Source organism: Trematomus bernacchii, unplaced genomic scaffold (genome assembly GCF_902827165.1).
Source record: "Trematomus bernacchii unplaced genomic scaffold, fTreBer1.1, whole genome shotgun sequence".
In the NCBI taxonomy this organism is placed as follows: Eukaryota; Metazoa; Chordata; class Actinopteri; order Perciformes; family Nototheniidae; genus Trematomus; species Trematomus bernacchii.
Window position 1 is genome coordinate 4210303 of NW_022987582.1, and position 26550 is coordinate 4236852.

Sequence of the window (26550 nt, forward strand, 5' to 3'; positions counted from 1 at the left end):
ACATTTACACTTTGACAGCAACACAAGAAAAACACTGCTCATACATGACATGAAAGCCTTTCACGGCAACTCCAAATGACCCTTCAGCCGTCTTTCCATTTTATAATATTTATAATATTCTTACATTGGACTTGTTCTTGGCAAGTTAATGCTCACAGATGTCTGCAATGCTCAGATGGCTTGAGGGGGCAGGTACCATCTGAGCTGTGTCAGGGAGAGAAAGTCATTTTAACAGCACCTTACACTTAGCCTAACACATAATATCATAGTACCAATAAATGTGTTAATGAGACAAAATGTTTTTTCGATAGAACAAATCTTGGCAGGCCTCTGTGAATTATTCACTGGACCCGATAAATTGGCATGTTCGGCTATACAATTGGCAATCAGTAGAAGCAGCGTGTTGCATGGTATCCCTGTTGTGTAATGCATGTTAGCTTTAGTAGATTATTATTGTCCTAAAGTTGGCATCTGGACGATTTGTGCCTGTAAAATATTCTTAAGACTCCGCAATCAGCTAATAACAGTGATGACATAAGAAGTGAGAGTGAGCTTGTTTTTCAAAGTGGAGAGAATACAATGCCTTCCCTTTTCTTCACAACTAGAGTGATGGAAGTGATGAATTACACTTTGTCACTGTGGGTTTATTTCCTGTGTTTGTGTGCCATCCTTGACTGACCGTGACAGTGTGAAAGCAGCACAAATTACAGTTCCAATAAAGAGAAATAATGCTGTGTTGTTTTGTTCCTGGTGACGTAAAGTATGACATGACAGGATGATTGAGCCATTCTTCTACCTAAAATGGGCACAAAGTAATTGTAGGAAAAATACAACTGTGTGTGTGGGTGTGTGTGTGTGGGTGTGTACAGTGCAAGGGTGTCTGTGTACAGGTGTGCCAGCGTAACCATATGTTAGAACATAAATAGATGATTGACAGTCACGTGGTAGAATAGCAGTATGCTTTGTGAAGGATCTATGTGTGTTTCTAGTATTCAAACACTATTTTATAATAGATTCTCCTTTCTTATTTGGCCAGAGTGTCATGGTTTACTATTTTTACCTCTCAGGTATTGGCACGAATGACGCACTGTGGTATGCTCTTATTAAAAACCTGAATGAATAATGTCTTCCCTAAAATAAAGATGATGTTAATTGTATTTGACATTTATCACAGAACATGTCATAATACATTATAGCGTATGATGAATCTCACACTGACACAAAGGCCACATTTGTTAAAGGCACAGCAGAATTTCATTGCATTTCCCCCAGAATACATCAATAACTTTCTTATACGTCACCAGTTTATAGCTGTTTTAAGTATTGTATTTGGCAAAAAAGTATTAGATAGTGAAATCATTATTAAGAAGAGGCTATGTTGTACCAGACCTTACAGCTCACAGTGAATGCATTTTGTTTAATGTCATGACTCTTTTACAACAGATCATCTGATGTTGCTTTATAATTTAATGAGTCTGTTAAGCCCACAGAGTTATACTGTAAGACATTATGGGACATTAATAAGAGTCCCAGAACTCATAATAGTCTACATACAGTACAGTATCATGTCAAACGGTGTAGAAACACAGCAATTACCGGGAAATATATGATGCCCAAAAGACTCATAACACCAAACACATAATGTATTATAGCCTGTTGTGAAATGTTCTGATGCAGCTAGGATGTAGTACTATTTGTAATATTTTCATTTTGCAAGCAGAAAGAGCCATATTTAAATCAGCCATGAGCATGGAGCATTGCAAAGTATTTGTTAAGAAGGATGCCCTTGTGATGCCTCTATAGGTAAGTGTTAAATAATCGGCAGAAAAATCATACAATCATCAAAGTCAGAACATGTTTTCAGCCTCTCAAATTTCAAGTTTTTTATTTTAGAGGTTTTATATCCTATAAAATGGAAAATCTTTGGATCATTGGACTGACCAAAAATAAGACCCTTAAAAGACATCCCCTTAAATCCCCTAGAAACGTTTCACTATTATCTGAGATTGTATAGACCTGAATAGATTAATCCCAACAAATAATCTGCAATCTACAATATTTGTCAGGTGCAGCCCTACATTTGTGTAACTGTATGATCCAAAAGACAAAAAAAACAGCTTTGGTTACTGTTACCCAGCACCTAGTCCCTGTCTGCATAATGTGTTCTTAGCTGGATTTCACACTTGGTAATAAGCACTCATTCTATCTATCATTTCACATGAAAAATGACAGATGAATAATAATTATATAATTTCACCGTTCGTTGCAATAACAGAAACACTTCCAAAATGCTCAAAATCACACATTGAGAAGTGAGATGTGTTATTTGAACGTACATTTCTCATGCTATGTTTCTCAGCTTCATATTCATGCTTGTTGACACCCTTAAACAATTTTTTGTGTGGTCGACGATCTATTATTGGCTCTGGCTGTAAGTGTTTTCTGTTCCATAACAGGATGAATCCCCAACATGGCATTAGGTTACCAGGCAACAGTGTACACTCCACTGCTTGGTTATAATTTTCTTTGTATAGTTATGATGCTTAATAGTAAGTGACTGCATGGCAGACGGCCAGAATGATCTAGTGTTAGCAGAACCCGTAGAGCCTGATGTATGTCAGGAGGCGTAGAGCAGGCTATATTTGGCTGCTATGTTCCCTTCAAAGAGACGAGTTCGAGGTCTGGACTTGACATTTCTCTTAGACTGGAAAAAATGGGTTTGGGTCAGTGAGTTTTTAGCAGGAGGAGGGGTGTTGTTGATGCCCAGAGGAAGGTGCTGGTCTCTGCTCTGCAGTGGTTCATTGTTTTGTGCTCCTCATCGGAACAGTATGGAAGCTTAAATAACAGGATAAAACTAGCAATTACATGTGTTGAAACACAAAACTGTCTTACATAAAAGGCTGTCAGGACAACAGACAACCTTTACTGTAATCCACACATGATATAAGAACACAATGTCACTGTCAGGATAAAGCTTTGTTCATTATGTCTTCTAATAAGTCAATAATCTAATTTCTAACCCCTTTAGGCAAATATATAAATATTGGAGATGCCAGGTTAAGACATTAACATGACAGGAGTACAATAGCAGTGTGGTGTCGGATCAGTTTCTGCCTTGGACTCATTGTTGAGAAATTACCGTCCTACTTCATAATGCTATTTTTGAATCCACTTGAAGCCTCTAAACTAATTGAACATTTGCATGTTTGGCAAACCCCATCGCAGACGCTTTCTTCCTCCACTGCAATATAAATAATATAATTTCATTCTTTATATTGTATCAAAGTTCTGTTTTTGATTAGTCTCTTCTGTGTGTTGTATGGGTTTTGAGGTAAAACAGGAAAGTGCAAAGTGCAGTTCTTGGCTTCATATGACTGTGTTGTCATGAAAAAATGATGGAGAGTCATGTTTGCACCTTTATTTATTCTGCTGTTCTTGGCTGTACAGTGGACATTGTGCAGACAATCTGAACGTAGCCCTGGTGACACAAAACTATTCTGACAATGATTTTTTTTCTCACTCACACTCTCTGTGTTGGTTGTCTCTGTTCTAATTGTTGCCGTCACTATTAATCAACGCTAATGAAGGCAGTTGAATTGCAGACAACATTTGAATCAATCCTTAAACCCAGCTGATAGTGTATTTTCTCCAGCTCTGCTGCAGGGTGAAACAGTCAGAGGTGATCTCACGGTGCAGATAGGGGCAGGAACTGTTAGGGAATAGATGAGTAGGTAGTTGTATGTGTGAGGAATATTTTCTCTTTATATAGCCTAGATAGTAGGGGGAGAGCAGGAGCCCGGAGGGGGGGATCTGGCTCCTGTTGCAGCAGAGACTCAGAGCCTGGTGTTCTCAGTGAAGTTCATCCAGCTCCACTGTAGACCCCACGGGCTCTCTGGGGGGACGTACCTCCATTTGTTTTCACTTCCTGTCCAAATCGAGTTGAAGATATTAATCATTCATGTCTTTTAGAGGCCTTTTGTGTACATGAAAAATGGGAAGCTTTAAGGCTCCTGCTTCGCGGATTCAAGTTAAATTAATATTCTTTTGACTAAAGAGACCTGTTTATAGTGATTTTCTAAGTAGTTCTTTACCTCCCATTTTTTAAAGGCTTGATATTTGTTGCAGTTTATCTTTACTTGAAATGTGTGTATTGTCTATCTACTTATACTAATGTGATTATCTGCTTGTCAGTGTGCCTATTGGCAGGGACCATGAAGAGTCCCTCTGCCCTAACTCCTGGACCGTCAAATCTGTAGGGTGAAATCAGTGAAGGTGATAAATGAGCTGTGCTTCAGAGTTGGTATGCCCATCCTGACAGAAAGATTGTCACTTAACTATCAAAGGGTGGGGCCATTTCCCCTTAATGGCAGAAACAGACTCTGCATTTCACAGGCCCATTAGTTGTCACTCTATGCCATCCCATCATCCTCTGGAACCATGACAGCCCTGGCATGCGTCATACTAAACATCTCTTTGTTGTTACTTTCATCTGTGGGTACCTGCCACCTCTCTCAGCCCATCCTGTGAGTTATGGGACGGCAGGAGGTCATGGCTGCAACCCCTCCCCACTTTGCGTGAAATTTGCAGAACAAACTGATCTAGGAATTACTCAGAGATTGGACACGCTGTCTGGATATCTAAGAGCAGAGCCCTCATAAAGGTCTCCGTGGCCAAATAGGTGTGAAAGGGTTGCCAGTCCAGCTGTTACCAAAAGAAAAATAAATGTACCCTCTTTTGAGGTGACAACCTTAGAGCATTCTTTACATTCTCCCTATTAGCTTGAGTGGCATTAGCTTAGCACTGTGCTGACAAAATGTAATGTTTCCAAAAATCATCAGGAAAAGGAAGTTTCAATATTGCCCTTTAGATTTATTTAAAAGCTCAGAATAACATCCATTAATAATTGTTTTATCAGTGTTCAGAACAAATAATTAACATGCTAGGATGCCTGGAGTTTTTATTCTCATTTATCCGCTCTGATTTGCTCTTTTGATAGTAGGAGCTTTTATGGTCCATCCATGTTTTTAACATTCTTTGAGGAGATCTCACAGCTGGAACAGTCTTTCTTTTTTTTCCTGGTCCTATGCCAAAGCTTGTTAGGCCCTGTGTTATTGAACGGGCTGGGTTGAAAAGTCAGTTTGGTTACTGGATCCGAGATGAAAGGCAGAGGTCAGGAACGCCACTCCCAAGCACAGCATGGTGACATTGCTACAGTATGTGGAATTGTGTGCATGTGTTTTATAGCTTGTCTGTGCGTGTGATGTTATTTGCGGAGTGAATGTCTTGATTTGTATTTAATAGTATCTGTGCTTCTTGGAGCTTTCCCCGGAGTTTGCTATGTAAAGTTCAAGTAATATCTCTAGCATTTATAGCCTTTCCCGGTTTTTCCTTTTATGTCCCTGTTCTTATCCACCTCCAGGGTGCACTGTTGCTGAAGGATCCGCCAGGGGTTTTACCCCAGCTGCACAGTGTCCCACAATTAAAAGTCCGGATTCCTTTCTGATTGATTGTGAAAACAAAAAGATACATAAGGAATTTGTAACATCTTTATTTTAACAGCCACATACAATATCATTGTGTCAGTGGTATAAAAAGTAGTTCAACAAATCCAAAATGTGGAGAGACATGGACATTCCCATTGAGTCGAAAAACAGCAATCCCAGAGACCAAATATACCACAAAAGAAATGTAATAATTGATCATTGAAGCGACTGTAGCACTTCTTTTGTTTTCCCACCAAACAAAGAGAAGACCCCTGAACCATGCTTTCAGGGAGAAAGGAAATCGGGAGCTGTTTGACTTGTTTAGGCACTCTCATAGGACCTACAAAAGTGGAACATTGTCTTTACAACATACTTGGGAAAAATAAACCAGTAACTTCCACTGCATGACATTATGATAGCAAGCTGATTATGGTGTATTTGTAACCATGGTGGGAAATGTATATGAATAAGAAACTCAAGGTCACCCTAGCGTAGTGTTTAAAAATACATCTGGAGCCCCCCCCAGATTCATGCATATGGAGCAGGCTAGACATTAAGGTTGCACCAGAGGTGGCGGGTGCACTGTGGGACATTTCCCGGTTCGCATAGCACTACCTTAATAATCAGAGGAAGAGCTATTTTTCAGAGGCATTGTTGCGACTAAGACCTTTGAGACACCACAGGAGGTGGGTACAGTGACTGAGCTGTGGTCAAGTAAAGAAGTGGTGGCGTAGGTGGAAGCGGCTCGGACAATAAGCGACAGTCCACCCTTCCCATAGTAAACTGGGTTTCCTTTTGACCTTTTTTAGATGGACCATTAAAACCCATGAATGAAGTTTAGCCGTAGTCTTTAGAAGTCATTGACAAATTCAGAACAACAGTCAAACAGTAAGAATAACCTATTAAACAACTACAGATTTTTGTTATTTTGTTGGGTTATTGCCTGTGCCTAACATATTTAGGTCACTGAAGTGAGATTTGTCCCTTTAAAAGGAAATCTGGAACTTGGGTGAAAACAGCTTGTACTTCTTTGTGACGGAAATAACAATGGTGGTACTTTGCCAAAGGACAAACAAGCCACTTAGATTCTGTTTTTCTTGTAATAACATATTGGTAATACCAAGAATATCTATTTTGATATCTTATTAAGATAATAGCTCCAAGGCACTTGGGAGTGATGATGCTATGATTATCCACTCATAAATGAGACTTGCGGGATGTGTACTGGAAGGATGCCTCTGAACAGAGAACCTTTGTTTTTATTAATCCCCCAGGGATTGTCTAAAGTCAGTTAAGCTTGACTGGATTCCCTCAACGTCACATGTGTCTGTTTGGGCCTCTGTGTTTGTACGATACAGATGAGGCATATGACTCCTGCAGGCATTTCAATGATGTAGGTCTAGGAGACACTGATACAATGATTCTGCACACTGGTTTCAGGCGGAAAAGTTTCCCCTGAATCCTGCGTCATGTTCATTGGTAAATTCACTAAAATGCCAGATTACATAAAGAATGGTCTTTCAAAGGCAGTAATCAATGCTAAGCCCTTTGGTGTTATAATATCATTAGAGGATCAATAGTTGTGTGTTGCTTTGAGAGAAGGTACTGGGCAAGGGGGACAAAGGGGAACATGACGTGGGTTTGACATCATTGAATGTAGGGTGGAAGTTCTACAACAACAACATGGTCAATTTGACACAAACAGTGGATCAATGGTTTCCAACAGAGATGAGCACATTGATCAGTCAAAATACTGAGAGCTGCCCTCTGTTTCCAGTGTGCCTTTGTGCTCCATATCTATATTTAGAACACGTATAGCAGCAGATGAAGGCATGCCATCAGGGATCTATTCAAAGTGAGAAAGTAAACTGACTCAAGGTCAGTGCACAATAAATAGCTTTGAAATAGGTTTTTGTCTTTTTGAAACTCCATTATGGCTCAGTCTAAACCTAACCCTCTCTCACACTGCAGAAGGTTCACAGCAGATAAATGAACACATTTTATGAAAGAGTTTTTTTTACTTTTTAAGGGTATACAGTACGTTGATTCATCTCTCTCTTTCAATAGCACCATCTCTATCTTTTTTTTATGCTGGGTATTTCTTACAAGAGAAACACATAAAGCTGCATGTCAACGAGTTCCATCTAAATGTGGTAGAAGCTGAATTGCAAAACTTTTTGGGCAATGTTTCAAGAGTAAGTACCAAACCCGACTGCCTTTAAATGCTTTTTCGTGTTATTTGATCCAACCTGTTAAGTGCATTCTATATCACCCTGAAAGTCTGACAGGAAATACCACAGGACGCCAGACAGAGTAACCCAATAAAAGCAAGAGCGCCCAAATCATTAGTGGGGAAACACGCTCACATAACACATCCAGATGTACAGGCTAATTAGATTTGACCATCAAATCAACAGTTGTAGGGCCTTTGTGCTTTTATGAGACTGACCGCAAGGTAAAGGGAAAATGGACCGTTTGAAGTGACAAAACCTTACCCATGGCTTTTAGCAGGTAGAATGACTGGGCTGGGATGTGAATAGAGCATGTTGTACTCTGCATGCAGAGACTGAGAGCCATGGCCTCACTCCCTGAAGTGATGTAGGAGCTTCTCCACAGTTGGCAATGGTGACTCATCAGGGGATGATGTAAATAAGATGGCTTGCATGGAGGTAATTGGTGTGGAGAGGTAATTTCCCTCGTGTACCAGGGCTGCCCCTAGAGTTTCAGGGGTGGCCACAAGAGAAAAAGTAACTAAAGGGGCGGCATGGTTACGTCAGAAGCTGCTGTTAGTCTGCGGCCCCTCTCTTGGGAGCAACATCCCCTCTGACTGGAGAACTCGGCACCTGACTAGGATAACTTCCGCCAAAGTCCTCCCAGGGCGCGTGATGAAACTCCACATATGCAGGAAGAAAAGCAACAGGCCGGAAGCCAGAGAGGTGGATAAAACTAACAAGATTGAAACAGATTGAAGAAGTAGAGGACACGGAGAGCTAGGGCTGTGCAATTAATCGTATTTTAATCGCAATTACGATTTTGGCCTGCCACAATTACGAAAACAACATAATCGAAAAAAACAATTATTTTGCTTTGCTAGGTTGTGACAGTGCACTGCAACATATTTGATCTAATTAATTTTGGTCTCATTTATTTGTATTTATCATATTTATATATGTTTAGTAGCTTGTGGAAGTGCGCTCCAAAATATTTGTTGATCTTGTTTATTGGTATTTATTATTTTGATATTATTTATTTAAATTAATCATTTATTTTTGTATTGGTTTTTCAGTTGAATTATACGTTCAGGGTAATTAACAGTTAAAAAGATACTGTTCAAATTATTATTTGTATTTGTTCAATAAATGGATTTGGAAGTCAATGAATAATCGTATTTAATAATCGTGATATCAATTATTGACCCAAATAATCGCGATTATGATTTTTGCCATAATCGCACAGCCCTACGGAGAGCACATATCTACATTTCCAAGCCGGATCATATTAGTTATAAGGAGCACTGTTTGTCCTCCCCTCATATCGGTTGCAACACTTAAGTTCAGCTCCCTTCCTACTCCAGTCTGCCTCCCTGCTGGGTTTCATCATGCACAGTGTGTCACAAGGCAAGCAGTGCTATGGTGATTAAGCCAAAGAACTTGGGAGTTGATTTGGAACTGGCACAGTAATTGTGGTATTGTGAGTAGGCTTCTTTGGTTGGAGAAAAAAAAAACAAGACTGCAAGGTATGACCACAGTTTCTTGAAATAGAGCGAAAATAGTCTTAAAACCATGGCAGGAATTATCTTTTTGTTTCCTTTCTAGTCCTAGTAGATCATTTTAATTGGCTAAATTAAAATAAATAACATGTTGTGTGTGCATTCATGCGTATGTGTGTGTTAACTGACATCTATAATGGCCTTTTATTTAAATTTGGAAAGTGCTAGGGGCGCTTGACTGGTCTGGCCCACTTGTTCCCTCATCTCTAATATCCCCCCACTCTATGTCAATGTTCTGATGTCAAAACATACACACAAGCGCACACACACGGACACACACGGACACTCACACACACACAGCCACACACTAATTTTGTGTTTGATAGGAGGGAGGTGACAGACAGTGGAGCCCATGCCCTGGAGAGCAGAGCGGAGTGGCTCTCCAGCAGGGACTCTGACGTTCACACTTAAATGCTTTAATAGGACTAAAGTAGACAAAGGCCGCGAGTGACGCAGTAGGAGCTATAATGGGCTTGCCACATTGCAGGTTTACTGGACCCTGCCTATTGGACAAAGCTATTCAATCCCACAAATCCTCATCAGCCTCAGGAAGCTAGTTTTAAATAAAAAGTGTAGGTTAATCGCTGCTAACATGTCTCAGTGAAATTTCTTTTTTTGTTTAAGGAGCAGTAGGCCAGGTTGACCAAGGCTACTTTCTGGGAACTAACTATTCAATTACAAGTGCAGAGAAATTCATTTGATTTTCTTCACGTCTGACTTGACTAAAGAGTGCACAATTATATGTATATTGTGGAGAACATGATATGAATAGATGAATATATCATCATCATCAGTCATAATACAAAAATTGACTGCAGCATAATAGTATTTATGTTGTGTAATAGCGGAAATTCCCAGTAACAGGAACATTGCAAAAATATTTTTAACTTTTCATTTTGGGAAAAAAACACATTAACGTGTAATTGTTTTCGTGTGACGGAGGTACTTCCTCATTTGACCAATACTGCCTTAACCTATGTTCAGGTCAGCCAACAGGATACTGTGACAGATGGAGCTCTCGGTCTTTAGCCGTCATCACCTTTAACTTGAAAGCTTGTTATCTCTCACACCATCTTATCCAAATTGACTGCTAAAACTAATTCCCGAAGATCCGCAGTTTGCTAAATCTATTCTACAAAAATGTGTCACTAAGGGGAAGTTGAAGTTATTATTTATTGATAGATTTGCCACAATGTGTTATGTCTTTGTTGAGAAATTAGCTCTTAGCTTGTAGAGTAGGCAACGATTAAATAATTATCTAAAGTTTTGATATAAAAGGGAAGTAGTAATGAAACAAAACGAAGCTCCTTGTTTTTCTGTTTATGAATAGTCAAGTAGTACAACATCATACACTATCTTCAGAGTTGTTTTATGTCTGGGGCGAGCCGGCAAGCTGTGCATTTCCTTCTTGGCTTCTTGGTTGTGTTGTGATAAAAGGATCGAGGGGTTAAATGTTTGTCCAGCTGAAACAACACAGTCAAACTCCTTCTCTGTGTCTCTGTAGCCTAGTCGTCAGAGCTCAGGAACTAAAAATAGCCGTGCTGGCTCCACGCCCCTGGCTGGGGGACAGGTCAAATTATGAAGGAAGATGAAAAATTTAAAGGCACAGGCTACTTGGCCACAAACCCAGCCCTGCATCAGTGGTCAGATAGAACATTTGACTTGACTTTTATGGGTGAGTCAGATTATATTAACTACAGAGCTTGGCCAGTTTGGGATGTAATATTAATTGAAAAAGTCCTACTTCATTGCTACATGGTGCCCAGAACTCAGTATGCATGGTCTTTAAAATGTATTATTTGTACCAGTGTTTTATTTGTCATTTTGGAAATCCCTGCTTTACACAGTTTTTTCATTGGAAATGAGATGTGTTATCCTGGAGAAGTGGTCTTGACACAGTTTGAGGTTTACGTAATTGCTATCAAGCTGTTATGGCATCTTAGTTGGCTTCCTTGGCTATCTGAAAGCATGCTTCCTGAGCAGCAATACTGCCCTGGATACACACTGAACCTACACATACACCGAGCTATGGCAATGAGGTTATACTCCGAGTTAAATGAACACCGTGTTTATTTGGTGTCTTACTTGATTTAACACATCTTGTTAGCTTAATTCTAATGCATGTGTGTTTGTTTGTTTATAGCATCATCCTTTTGTTGAACTGTTAGCATTCGCCAAAACAATTTCAATCCACTATATATTATATTTAGTGTACCATATTAGAGACAAACCTTGCAAAACCCTTGACATAACATACTGCACAGATGTGAACTTCATGTGTCTCTTTTAGCACAAGGTAGAAATGGATCATTCCACCCTTGTACCTGCGAGAACAAAAATGAAGACATAAATAGAGTGAGTGAGAGAGACTGGTTCGACAAATCAAAAAAAGAGGAATAGGAGAGAGAGGAATCAAGCCTCCATCTGCAGAGAGGGAGTCAGGAGACATGCCTTCTGGCAGGAGCAGAAGAAGACAGCTGTGTTTGGTGTGGTATTTTTAAACGCATCAATGCTGCTCCAATCCCCGCGCCTCGCCTGACCTATTTTTAGCCAGGGCTGGCCATTGTTCTATTTCTGTCACCTGTGGGCCACGCAGTTGTTGATTCACATGCAAATGAAGCTTGCTCCCTCCCTGGCTTGCATTACTGCCTCAGCGAGGTGCTCAGTGCACACTACACAGCTTTCCTAGCAACCCAGCAACCCAGCTTTACATTTGTCTCTGCTCAGACACTTCACTGAGGAGAGAAAAAAGAGAGAAATAGAGAGATTCAGATAAGAAAAAAGAAAAGCTGGACTGGGCATCTTCTCCTATTACTGTGTTAGTGTTTGGACCAGATTGAAGCAGGCACCAGGAGAGTGGCAGCCCTGCAGAGATAGTGTGCAGTGTGTGTCGTTGCGCCACAGTGAGAGTGTTTTATCAGAGGAGGAGGCAGAGGAAGGGAGAGAGTTGCCTGTTGTCGTGGTCTCTCCCCTGAGTGGCTAAGGGGTGGCTCTTGGTGACAGGAAACGCAAGGCTTGCAATGAGACCTGAGCGCTGAGTGGAGTATGCTGCAGACGATTTACGAGGGCGAGTCAAGTTTCTCCACAACAGAAAGCCGCGTTGGAAACCAGCAGTTCCCCAACCAGAGCAAGATGCACAACGTGAACAACTCAGGTGATCACACAGCCCGGCGTTTCATCTCCTTTTGAGGAATCTCAGTTTTTATCCTTTATCCTATCCTATTTTTTCCCCTCTTTTCATTCCACTCTGCCTTTCCTCTACCTCTTCCTACTCTCCGCTATTTGACATCGTGCCTCTCTTGCACAGAATTACTCTCTCTCCCTCTCTCGCGTACTCTCAACTCTTTGCGCTCAGCCAGTCTCTCATTCTGTGTGAAAAGAGAGCTCACAGCTTCTCAGCACAGCAACGTGGTAGGATCAGGCACTTCCTTCTGAAACAAGGTATTTGCTCTTGTTTGTGATTGTAAATGCAGCTTTATGATTTTTCATTCTCATTTGGATTGTTACCTCAATCTGTGTTTAAAGATGTCTTGAAGAAGAATTTAAAAGTTCTGTATATCTTGATATTTTTAAGATGAATGGAGTGTTGTTTTTATCCTCAAATAAGTAACTGTGTTAACATTATTCCCATGGTCTTTCTAGTTGCCTGAAATGAGTCACTCTAAACATGAAAGGGATGTTGTGTTTTTGTGAGCTTCCGTGTCAGCGTGCACTTTTCAGGGAACAGGAAAAACTGTGACAGAAATACTAAAGGAACAACTGAAAGGTTTCTCTCAGGATATTTACCACAGCATTTATGGTTCTATTTTTGACTTGGGAATTGAATTGAAGAGGACATGGCTGACATCAGTATGAGTAACATCTATTCACTGTATTGAGTCAAGATGAGTCACACCTTTTCAGCTAGTAGCTATTGATAAAATGTGAAAATTGTCTCTGGAAATACTTCAGGGTGGAAACATTGTTCTCTGTAAAGACATTGTCTTGTGGGTGACTGAGAAGGGTGTTTATTGAGAAATTACAGATTGAGTCATGTGATTGCTTCAATTACTGAAAAAAAGCCAACAGCAGAGGGTGTCATGATGTTTGAGTAATTCAAACTAATTGTGCATTTAGAAGACTGTTGCCTGAGCATTTTTGGTGTAAAAGCTAAATAAAAAAGAACTCATTTTAAAGAAACACCCCTAAGTCTGACTCGAGGCAAGCAAAACATCCAGAGGCAGTGAACTGAACGTGATGAGATTTAAAAATAAGATGGGAGAGATGACAGGGAGATGGCACATTCCATGTCTGTCAATAGAGCAGGTTATTTGACTATCAGGCTCCAGGAGCAGGGCTTTCTTCTTCTTCTGCTTTAACGGCCTGTGAGCCAAACAACAGATATACTGAGCGCCTGAATTCGGGCTCCTTGCTTATTCTGTGGGTCAGCTATTCTTAGGTGAGTTATTTTCAGCTTATGGCATTAGCCTGCTAAGATTAGGCGTCTGTGCGTTATCATTCCATCTCGGCATGCTCCTAATATAACAGTGGTTTGGAACAGATATTTATAGAGAATTCTGTCATTTGCCTGTTTAATTTGTTCTTTCTATTTGATAGTAAATCACTTGACGGTGACTAACATTATCTGTTTAAAAAAGCTACTCTAGGATGCCTTTGTATGAGTTTACTGGATGTCATGTGAGTTGTTGATAGGGCAGACTTAGTCCCTTTAAATCAGACCCAGGGGTGGGTTTATTATGTGCAGTGTGTTCATTTTAGGATAGGAATCTATTATCATGATTATTGTTGGTGAAGAGATCCTTATGTCACCAAATCATTTATTTGTGAAATGTTTTCTAAAGCAAACTTCTTGACATTTTGTATGATACCTCTCTGTCGTATAACATTAAAATGAAGGGCAAAATCCTATTTTTATTAATGTGAGTAACATCAGAGTTCTGACAAAAACGGTCCTCAGATGGCCACTCAAACAATGGAAATTAATTAGTTTCCCTTGAGTGCTAAATATTATGTAAAATGTCATGCAAGCTCTGTTCAAAAGAAACCTTTCAGATGAAAACAATGCTGCACCTTTCAAGTCCTCTCCTCTGTATCCTGTACCCATTCAGGTTGCCGCACTGCTCAGCACTCAGGAGGCTGTGCAAAACAACCCAAATCAATATTTTTGTTTCAGTATTGTTTAATATTTGCCCGTTATAAGAATGAAGTACTTTTTATTTTAAACCATAACTAATGATAAGGTTTACAGTTTGACAAATCAACTGATATTTCTTTAACATTTTGCATTTTTTTCCTGTTTGTTTCTAAAAAGCACAGTTTACTGCTCGTTTTTTTGATCAGGGATGCAAAGAGATGATTTCCCTCTGGGTGTAGTTTTCCCTGTAGCTCAATGCATTAAGGCGATTGAGTCTTTGTGATTGATTTATTCTGGATTTGATTGACTGAAGGATCTAGTGCCAATGCTGTCTTCGGAGAATAGGGTAATGATTTTGTGAAACATCTTCAAAGCAGGACTTGTTAAGTATCATATACAGTTTTTTCCTGTTTCTCCTTGTTTTAGCTTGAAAACAGATTTAGTATAAAGTATGTCATTTTATGTGTTGTTGTTTTGTGAGATGATGGCAGGGCTAGAGACTCCTGGACTCCTGGCTCCCCTCAGCAAAAGGCCTGTGGTGGTTCAGCTCAGCCCTCTTTGTTAGCAGATAGCCTGCAAGCCGCAGCTCAGCTGCAAGGCCGAGCCTGAGTCTTAAAAATAAAGACCTGTTTCTTGCTTTAGACATGCCAGCTGCTCAAAATAACAAGGCACTTAATGAGAGATCCAGCACCACATTGCAGTCCCAAGCATCAGCTTATTTTTACACTCAAACATCTTCTGTATCTCTGGTTCTATTTATACTGTCAGACAGGGAATTTAGATCAGCAACCATCTCAAGTGCTCACTGAATGGATGCAACATACAACATGTTCAAAGTGTAAACACTGTGTGGACTGTTCTGTATATTGCCTTTTTATAAATGTCATGATGAAATATACACTGTATAAAGGTGATGATTCTTGGTCAGTATAGCATTGGGTTAAGATGTTCTCAACATCTTTTATTATACACAGCTATGTGTTTCTCAAAAATGATGTGGCAATGTTTAGGGCGGTTGTGGTAGTCTAAACTAGTAGTAGCCAAAAAGCTGTTGCAATTCAAATCTATGAAAAGGAGGTTACTTAGCTGTCACTACCTGTAACCATATGTAACGTATTATTTACGTAAAAAAGAAAGACAAATATTTTATACTGAGACTACTGTCGAGGTGAATTGGCTCATAGCAATCTGATTCTTAACAATCTATTGTTTTTTTACGTCTTGCAAGTGAAACTATTGACTCTATATATATCAACTCTAACATCAATATTAGCACCAGTATAAGCATGATTGAAATAAGTTTGAATGTTTCTAGGTAAACTCAATTTTTAAAAGTATATATACAACTTGAAGCCTGTATTATTGAAAAAATAAAAAAATTTCCTTCTGGAGAAATTCTGAATATTTGTACCCTTATTCAGTGGAAACTCTTAAAAGTGTAAGAATAGCTGCATTTATTATTCAGTGTGGATGTTTACAATGGTAATACATCTTTTCACACATTAGTTGTCAGTTTTTGTGCTAGAAAAAAAAGATTACATTGAAAGGTGAAGACATGAGCCTGCTTAATGACTTTTGTTAATAATGTTTTACTATACATATCTGTTTATTTTAGGCTTCTCACATGTAATACTAATGTCACTGGCGATGTGTGTCTACTCTCTCTCCGGGGTGGGAAGCCTGCTAATGTGGCCTGAGGCAAAAAAAGACAGCCATCCAACATCTCAAATTAAGGCTGTGATTGTCACCCTAACCACCACCAAGACTAATGAGAGGCAGATCGGTTATAGAAATAAACACGTCGGGGACACTGGCGGTGCGACGCTGCAGTGGGAGTGTGGTCACAGGCTATGAGTCACCCTATCCCCCCTTGGCAGGCCCTCCACAGGGAGGAATTTGGGCATGGGGCAGGGTGCTTGTCGCTCCCTTGTGCTAAAAACAAATTTGGGACCTGTCATTCATAAATCTCTTGTTTACCAGTGCCTCGAGACAAGTCTGTGTACTTTCCACCAATCAGAAAGCAACCCACTTTCACCCGGAAAAAAATCCTATCAAGAATCATGATCGCCAATGGCACCATCGGACCACTGAACCAGAAGTGGCAGACCTATTTCGGCGAGTGATCCTTTAAAAATTACCCCGAAAGTTACATAAATGCAACACTGCGCTTTTATTTTTGCCCGTGTTAAATCAAGCAAGCGGCCTCGCAACTGTGACAGTCTTTCGCACATTCTCTATATTAAGACCCTGCTCAGAAAAGCATTTATATTTAGCCCTAGTTACTGGTGGTTCCGTATTCTCCTCTGCCTCAGGAGTATTTTTGTAATAAAGAAACGGCAGATTTCAGTTTCGGGTAGTTTCAGGGTTTATTTGACTATTTGAATATGTTAGCTATAAATGTGTGCCTGTGCTATAAATGTGGATGAGTAATGTTCGCAGAGACATGTTTTAACCTTTTTTTCTGTTTCGATCAGTACATAGAATAATGTCAATCATGAGGAATGTAAGTTATAAATTATTCATTAGGTAGAGGCTTCAGCAGAGCTCTAACAATGCCTATACCTTTAGGACCTTATTATGTTCTCTCAACACTGTCATTCCATCCAGTGTTATTCTTGTCGACAGACAGTGGACAAGAGTAGAATAGGCACATGATGCTGTTGTGGTTTCCTCAAGGGCCATTTTATATAGCCTCGGATATAAAAGGTGGCTCTAGCTTTCAAACTCCACCCCCCCCCCCCCTACTCCCACTACTCCCCCTTCCTCCTGTTAAATCACTGTCTGAGACTGAGATGGAGGCTCAGCTTGAAACAGTATGATGATCAAAGTGGAGATCCTTAATGCCAGTCACAGTGTGGGAACAGAATGAAATATGAGATTAATTAGATATCTCTTTGGTGAATTCTCCGTGGCAGCAGGTGTTTTTTTGTTGCTATATTTAGGTCCATTAGGCAAAAGTAGCACCAGGGCTGTCTAACTCTCTGAGCCCTTCAATGGTTCACAGGTTCTCATCTGCTCCTGGAACAACCCCCGCTACAGCTGAGTCCTTTGTGAAGTTCTTACAAGCTAAGATTAATAATCCCTGTCAGGAGAGACGGGTCTGTTCTACAGGTGCCTGTTCTCTGCGCCTGCCCTCCTCTGTCTTTTCATAGGAGCTGTTTTTAGAACACAAAAGAAAAATTACAGTGCGGGAGTCCCCTCTAGCTGTCTTCACTCTTTGAACATGTTTAAAGACAAGTTATCACTTAGCCATTGAATTGCTGCAGAGTGTGTGTTTGTGTGTAGGTGTGTGGGTGTGCTTCTAAATGCTTTTCCTGTGTCTCTCTCAGCTGGGGACTCCTTCCTTATATAAGAGCTGAAAGGCTGATATAATAGTCAACATGTCACATTGCCACTGTAGGCAGGAGATGACATGCAGTGAGACTCGATATCTGCAGGATGGGGAGACATAATTACGTAGACAGCGTTGCCATGGCAGCGGCAAGTTAGGGTGGTGGATACTAGGGTGTGGGGGTTGTCACAGACCAGGATTGCGCCACTTGCTTTTATGTTTCTATTTATAATCATCGCCGCCGCCGCATACACATGGAATGGTGGCAATGAAAAACAGGCTACATGACAAAACAAATGGACGCCAGTGAGATTCACAGCATCAGTGAACAGGAGGCATTGGTTCCTAATTGATGGCTACTGTAGGCTGACACTTCTGTTTTAGGAAGGTTTAAACTCCTTTTTATTGGTATTTCATTATGAGGATAAATGCATCGCAGGCACAAGGTTATTTATGTGATCATATCAATTGTAACATGTTACACAGAACAGGTGGTATAGTAACGTTGCTTGTACAGTATTTGTTCCCTCAACTGTGACCCTAGAGAAGATTACAGCCTTGAACGCTCTCAATAAATCTCCCTCCAGCCAGTGGAATTTTAAGTAGCTTTGAATATTTCTCTGGTCTTAAAATGGAAAATACATTATACAGTCTGGACAATGCGTACCCTTCCTTGAATGTCACATCATGATCAGCATTACTAACATGCCATTTTGACATTTCTATTCAATTTCTGATCTAATAAAGGTCTAAATACATCCTTTTATGTCTGAAATGGTTTGAAGATGTCATTTTGTTTTAAGAAAAACATTTCTTACTGAAGCAGGAATGTAACTACATGCAACAGTGTGAATGAAAGCAAAGGTATAGAAGATAAAGAAAGTTACTGTTCAATCACTAATCATCCTCAGTGGAATAGAGAGATGAAGTAGCCCTGTCTCCTCTGTTCTTAACTGGCGATCGATTTTCTCTGTGGAACAACCTATATATAGAGCTTGGAGACCAAAGGGATGCCCTCTCACTTTGTATCTGGCAATTACTTATAATGGAGGTAGTCTTCAAAGACAAAGGCAGTTCTTACGGATGCACAAACATTGCAACTCAAGAACAGAGATCACAGGAACATAGATTCACAAATGTATGCGTGTTCCAGGCTCAAAACTACTTTAAATCATTTATGTTAACAAGGGATCTGTATGATGTTCTAGTAGAGAAGGGGAGAAGGAGTCGCTTTTATTTATTTATCAAACACTGGGAAGATAGGATTTATGTAAATACTTTAAATGACTACTTTAACATTTCGTGCCAAATGTCCATTGAGTCTGTTATACAGCTGCTCCCAGTAGACTATGCTGGCGGATGTGATCCCATGTTTGTTTATAGGAACTTTTATAATTGCAGGTTTGTGAGGACCACGAGAAAAAAAAGCTGCTCCTCATTTCCTACCCTTTTTCTAATTCTTTTTATTTTTTTAACTCCATGTCTCTTATTTTAGAATCCTATTTCTTTGTGCCCTCCTCAACTCTGAAAAACACTATTTGTTCAAAAGCAATGTAGACATATCTTAAGAAGAAATGTAGGGATTGACGAATGTCTTTTTCTCTCCTCTTTCTCACAGTGGACATTAAGCCAGACCTGCCCTTGGCTGTGGAGTCTTTATCTCCGTTGGACCTGCGTACAGATCTGAGGATGCTGGGCTCAGGCTCGGACCCGGGACTGTGGGAGAGGCAGCTGCAGCAAGAACTGCTCCTCATTCAGAAGCAGCAGCAGATCCAGAAGCAGCTACTAATCACAGAGTTCCAGAAACAGCATGAGAAGTTGACCCGTCAGCACCAGGCTCAGCTCCAGGAGCACCTCAAGGTCAGCATTGCACTGAGCAGTTATATGGAGGACAGCACAGCAGTGTGCAAAACAACAGAGCACAACACAGCATGGCATACTGTAGATCAGTAGAAAACATTATAGCTCAGGACAACATTACAGAGTGCAGAGAAGAAGAAACAACTGAGCACAGCAAGACAGGGTGTTGCGCAATACATTACGGAACAGTGTGAGTTTTGTTTTCAAAGAATAGGAAAATAGAAACTGAGGAAGCTCACATAAGCCATTGTCATTTCAAACGTATTTGTCAGTGTGTTCTCTTCATGCTGACTTGATGCTTGCGTGTTTCTCAGCTCCAGCACGAGCTCCAGGCCATGAAGCAGCAGCAGGAACTTGTAGAGAAGGAGCGTCGTCTGGAGCAGCAGCAGCAGAGCCAGCAGGAGAAGGAGCAGGAGAGGCATCGGCGAGAGCAGCATGTTTCCAGCCTGATCCTCAGGGGCAAGGAGCGCTCCAGAGAGAGTAAGAGCTTGAAACCGCCATCATCACCATCTCCTTAACATCAGGGGTGGAAAAAGTTACTTTCAGGGCCCGAGGCAACACTCCGTCTTTCCAATAATTGTAGATGTTATTAATGCGATATCTTAGAGTTTAGTCAAAGACAAATATGCATATAACAGATGATTATACATCCAGAACGATCTTAAAGTACTGTGAGTTAGTGTAAAATGCTTTTTAATTTGTTAAGTTAAGCAACCCTTTTAAAACAACCTCCTCTTACTTACCAGGAATAATGACATAATAATATTCTGATTATATTCAGCACAGTAAGGTTACATTTTCACATAATAGTATATCATTCTCACTGCACGGGACATGCTATTCATAGGCAGGACCTGTTCTGATTTCTGTTCATGTTTCTGGTTAGAGGAGACACATTTTTTACAATATTCGCTATGCTAGAGGATGCCTGAAACAAGGCAAATTACAAAACTCAAAATCATTTAGTCTCTATAGATAAAAGAGAAATATCCAACAATATGATGATGATGATGATGATGACATGGTACTCAACCAGTACATGCAACGGATGACATAAGGTCGTCCAGTGACATTTAACATTAGCGTTTAGGAGAAAATGCTTTCAATAGAACGATGAAAATAGCTTCAGATATAGTATTTCATTTCTGCTTTTACCTTATAGCTAATAATAGACAAGATTTATGACTTTGTCGGGTCAGGTAATTTGAAACTGTGACCTGCAACTATAACCCTCCCAACGGGAAAGAACATCTCTCTGCAGTATCCCTTTAGCAGCTTGAAACTAATATAATGCTCTGAGACCACTAGGGGGAGATCTTCCTGCATGAGTTGTTGCCGCTCAGGGAGATAATATAAACTCCATGTTAATTGAGATAAGAGAAATAAGAGAGGAAGAAAGCTGAATTATTGTAATTTAAATGGGATGGATGAAAAAAGATGAGGGAACCTGTTAGAATAATGCTAAGCTTGATTCGAATGATTACATACTGTAGGGAATGTTATTTAATGAGCCATAGCCCCTAGGGTAACCCCAATTCTGTTGTTTCCAACTTTTGGTCTCACAGGTGCAGTGGCAAGTACTGAGGTGAAACAGAAGCTCCAAGAGTTTCTGTTGAGCAAATCAGCAAAGGACCCTGGCAGCAATGGAGTCAATCCTTCTTTCATCCACCTCCAAAAACTCTGGTACACGTAAGTATTTTCTGTTGTTTTATTCTGAGACAGTGTGATACAAATTCAGACTTTTAACTGTAATTCTATATCATACATCTGATGTATTTTTGTGTGATTAGGTCCTCTCACCACACATCACTCGACCAAAGCTCCCCCCCTCTGGGCGGCACATCCCCCACCTGCCATTATACTCTGCCATCCCACATGGAGAGCAAGGACGACTTCCCCTTGAGGAAGACAGGTTTGTTCATTTGTGCACATACACACTGCACAGACATAAAAATGCAAATACACATATATACATAAATCTACACAGACATAGATTTTTTACGGGATTTCAGATTGTGTGTGTGTTTGTGTGTCTGTGTGTGTGTTAAGATGTTGCCTTATATAAGTTATTTTCAATTTTCTGCACTGGGTTATGAATACAGTGGGTGTCTTCTTGACCCTTGTCGATCAAGATGTCGGTGTGCCCATGGAGTTTTTCCTGAGGTTGCTGATGACCTGCTAATAACATCAGTTAGGCTCATTATGACCCCAGCCCCCCCGCCCCCTCAGCCCTCCAGGGCTCAACACAAAACTTTTTTAAGCGGTGACGCATGCCAGAAAACTTAAACCTTTCCTTATTCCTATTTGGATTATTGTAAAACACACATGCAACAACACAGTTTAATTGAATGTTTTCACTTCGCAAGTTACATTTTAATTAGTCTAATTTGTACTGAAATGACCTTGCTTTTATTTAAAAGGAACTACATTTGTCCCTATGTTACAATAATAAACCAAGGTGCTAGACCTCTGTGAGCTGTTTAGTGAGTAATGGGAGAATTAAAGGGGATTAATTTCTCCTGAGTTATGGGCTTTAAAAGCTATTTTCAAAAGACACAGGTTCCCACCAAAAACAGCTCAGGTTTGTTGGTTTAAAGTTTGAGGAATCCTTTGGGGATGGTTGTATAAATAAGAATATTTGTTGCCTTTTGGTTTGCACGAGCTCGCCAAGCTAAAAAGCTTCATATTTCTGCAATGAGGTCACCAAATTACATTATGTTCTTTTCCCCTCTGTGTCTCTTTTAATTACATTGAAAACAATTATACTTGTTGAGTTATTTAACTGCAGGCCTGTCATGTTGCGTGTATACACAACTTAGAGATCAGGCAAAGGAATTATATCTTGTAGAGTAAAGTCACTGCATGGCAAGAATAAACACTCATGTAAATGAAGGCTTTGAGAGGTTTTATTTATTGTAATCTCTTTGAATTTTACCATCTTCAGAACAGAGAAATGCATATTTACATTTCTAGGACATGCATATAGAGCCAAAAGGTAAAGAGTTGCCGCACAAGTATAATAACTAGTTTTAGACAGTTTTCTTAAATAACAGAGAGAGTGTTTACGGACACATTGTTTGTCTTTTACTGTGAATACAAACAGGCAGGTTAAAACAAATAACTAGAAGGATACAATTTCAGTTAGAATATTTTCACATTTTTATTCATGGTTGAATCATCTCCCTGTTGCTGTGCCTCTTTTGCACTGATAAAACTATTTCTTATTCTCCGGATTCCTGACTCTTTATGTGGTCATTTCCTGCTTAGGCCTTCCTCCCCCACTTCCTGTCTGTCTTTATTAACGTCCTCTGAGAGCTTGGCACCCGAGGGGGACACACAAAGGTAGTGTTGTTCCCTGAGCCACTAGCTGTCACTGATAGCTGATTGGCAGGTGTTGCCGAGTTAAGACGGGCACAGCCAGGATGAACCTCGACAGGACTGTTTGTTTAAGCAAAGATAGCTCTCTCAAAACAAAGTGGAGATGACTCGACTGCTCCACGATCGACTTCCTCACTGCTTTATTTGGCCAGAGGGCAACACTGGATTCAAATGTCTCCTTAACCCATTTTAAGCACACTATTTAGGTACAGGTATAGACATAATAATCCGTAGAGACAACTGTGGATCAGGAAGTCCTCTAAATATCCTATTAAAGGAACAATCTGTGCTTTGATCTCCACTTTTAGGCTTCCTATTCATAGTTATGTCATCCTTAAAAAACTAAAATAGGCTATAATGCCCTTGGCCTGTTCATAAACTAGTTAAAAGAACGTCACGTAATTATCTTGTTTACTTGGTGTATATCCTCTTCGTTTCACTTCTTTGTTTCCAGAGCCTAGAATAGACTGGACGGAGGGCACGCGATAGTCTGTGGCAAAAATAGTTTGCAGCTTAGCAGGAAGAAGTGAGACTCCCTCTCTGGTCCTGACCCAGTTACCAAATGTTTGCATTCAGCAGGTGCAGGAAATATTTACTAAAATAATCAAACAAACTTACACCTGTAAAGACTAAAGCATATCAGAAAGATTAAGGGTTAGTTTACTAGTAACAGAGTTATTCAGTTCAATTACAAAATGAATGTTTTAGTAATCAATTACAGTGAATGAGAAAAAGTATTTAAAAGTTACTACACAAAATGTTGGTCATTCTATTGCTTTGTTCAAATCGTAACTCAAGTTAGAAATACGTTTTTTGAAAAGGTTTTACAGTTATCACTGTTGAATGCTGTTGTAAGGATTACACTGCCTGCTTTAAGATTAAAACATTTGTAATAAAAGGCATTACTTTAACGTCATTTAAATCTGTAACCGTTTACATTTCAAAAGTAACATTTCCAAAGCTAAGAATATAATCTGATCTTGAATATAAGAAACATTAGGAAAAAAAGATATCCTGCTGATCTCATAACTCTGAATATCTAAACTCAGAGGAACCGTAACTTGGCTTTGTTTGAGCCTTCATGCAAAGGAACAGCGCACACTCAGCATTAATTCATCAATTTCAGCATGACTTTAAACCAGAATGTCAGGAACATGCATAGCAGGCGTCTTTATGTACAGAACAAACACCTCAGCTTTCCACACAGCCATCTGTCCAGGTCCACGCTCTAATGGACACAGACACTCACCGTAACAGCAGAGTTAAAATGTATGATTGAGCGGAGATAGCATAACACTTATGGCTGCACAGCCACTCGCCCTGCAGCACCACTTTCAAATGCAATAAGGTAATTGATTTATGAGTATATTGCAGCCATTACTGTATGTTTTCGTTTACTGAGAAGCAGAAGTGACCCAGGTGTTCAGCGTATGTGCTGTGAAGGCGCCATCATAGCCTCCTGTTGCACCGTGCATCAGGGCATTTTCTTCCATAGAGACCAGCGAGAAAGTGTTTGTTCCTGAGGTGCTGTCTGCCGTTCCCGTGGCGACCAATTGGGATGCGTAGCTTGGTGGCAGCAGTGTGTAAAAATAGAAAGCAATCAAGGCAGCGGGGCGTGAAGCAGATTCATACGACTCCCAGCTGCTTTTTTTCTCCATTTATCTCTCCTGCCTCCTTTCTTCCACCCACGCTCTCGTTCACTCTACCTCACACCCACAGGATTAGAGGTCTGTGCCACGTATTAGGGTAGAGGGTTTTGCTGCTTTTGACAAAAGCCAGAAATAGCAGCATCTGGCCCACTCTCCTGACTGTGCCCCCATCGGCTCCCTCGCCCCCTCCCTGCAGTGCTCCCACGTCATAGCCCCACTTCCCTATGGTTAGCTGTGTATGTTGTACACATTGCAAAGACCTATTTAATTATTGATCTGAACTCAATAATTGACACAGGTTGGCTATTGTGTAACAGGTTTACATAACTTCAATGCAGCTTTGTGCTCTGGCTTTCAGTCAAAAAACAGCTTATCTATTCTGCTTGTTTATTTGAGTGTGTAAGGTTAGCTGTGGGACTTCATGCCCAAAGGGTTGATGGGAAATCCACATGAGACATGTTGACCTAGTGAGTCACTGTCACTGTGACTAGACGGTAGCACCTCTCTACAGTCGGGCATTTACTTGCTTTCCCATAATAAACGCTATTATTTAAGATTATTTCCTTGCCTAGATCCATCCGCCACTGTATTCCCCATTGTCCACCTTATATCATCTGTTCATAGTTGCCTACTGTATGTGCCACCCACATTTTAGAGTCTGATAATTAGTGACAGTGTTTTATTTAAAAAGGCCCGGCAGGGCTGGACATGTAACTACCATTGAGGACTCAGAGGTCATGATTTTTTTAAATACCCTTCTGTTTTTTTATTCTTAAGTGACTTCTCATTTATTAAGAGACTCATCGTCTGTATTTTTGAATTCCAGCCTCATCCATAGGTTTAGAACAACATATCCAACCTACATTATATTCTTGGTTATATTATTAGCCAATTAAAGAGGATATAAAAAAAACATAGCCTCAGTATTTCTTAAGTTCCTGGTTATTCCCCTGTTTAGTACTGAAAATGTAGTCCTTATGAAGCAATAGCCTAAGTATATAAACATGGGTCAAGTAAGTAAGACTTCATTGAGCAATAACTATATGTGTGTGTGTGACAACCTGCCGTGTGTTGGGGCTGTGTATTTGGGTATCTCTGTTTTGCATTAGGAGGAGGGGGTGTGGGGGAGCCTGAAGCATCTGCCATGTTTTTGTGTTATTTTAACTGTTGCTACTGTATCAGACTGTGGTCACCAGGGCGGCAGGTAGCGGACTATTTCACTTAGGGCCTGTGTGTTGCTCAAACTAATTTAGTCCAGATGAGGTGGAAATGGGCCCAATTCTGACTCATTTCATGTATCTGAAAACTGCTTTGAATTTCACTAAAGCTTACATTGTTAAGTGTCAATTGTGCCAAAATAGTTTATTTGGTTACTAGTCTCTATATTTTAGAATGTTTTCTTTGATTATGTTCATTTCACCCAGGATCTATAAAAGCACACACTCTATAAATTAGTCATAGAACACTCACATGATTGTATAATTTATCTCCACGGGATGGGGCTTCTTAATTCCTAAAGAGTACATTGAGACTTACAGAGAAAATGTCCCTTTTTTTTTTTAAAAGCCTCTGAGCCCAACCTGAAGGTACGATCACGACTGAAGCAGAAGGTAGCGGAGAGGAGGAGCAGCCCAATGCTCAAGAGAAGAGATGGAAACATCATGGCTCCTTACAAGAAGAGGGCTCTGGAGCTAATGGGTAATTTATGTTGCTGACTTTATGTAGAATTCTCTTTTCCCTGTCTCCAGTGTGCGGTAAATTGTCTACATCTTATAATCTGGTGTTTAAAATGAAAGAAATACAAGCCTGTACTTTAGTGTTATTACTACATAGCTGCATGATAATCAGCCATTTTGCAATGCAGTAGCACATAATGATCATTGCACTTTCATTGTAATCAGGCAGCCATGACCGTACACACTAAACTGTTGTGAGGCTGCAGCTGT

At 40.1% G+C, this 26550-nt stretch overlaps 1 protein-coding gene across 4 annotated transcripts in view; it reads left to right on the top strand.

Moving 5' to 3' along the window:
* The window catches only part of hdac9b (histone deacetylase 9b), a 41174-nt gene that overhangs the window by 8151 nt on the left and 6473 nt on the right, over positions 1-26550 (top strand). Inside the window, exons 1-6 of one of the 4 annotated variants that reach the window (XM_034127807.1) lie at positions 11958-12406; positions 19336-19577; positions 19892-20057; positions 21143-21266; positions 21368-21489; positions 26171-26302. In XM_034127807.1, the coding sequence (XP_033983698.1) occupies positions 12298-12406; positions 19336-19577; positions 19892-20057; positions 21143-21266; positions 21368-21489; positions 26171-26302 (895 nt within the window). In that variant the 5' untranslated portion in view covers positions 11958-12297. Of the gene's footprint in view, positions 1-11957; positions 12407-12427; positions 12694-19335; positions 19578-19891; positions 20058-21133; positions 21267-21367; positions 21490-26170; positions 26303-26550 lie in introns of those variants that run through there. The other 3 variants (XM_034127806.1, XM_034127808.1, XM_034127809.1) reach the window with 3 other exon arrangements.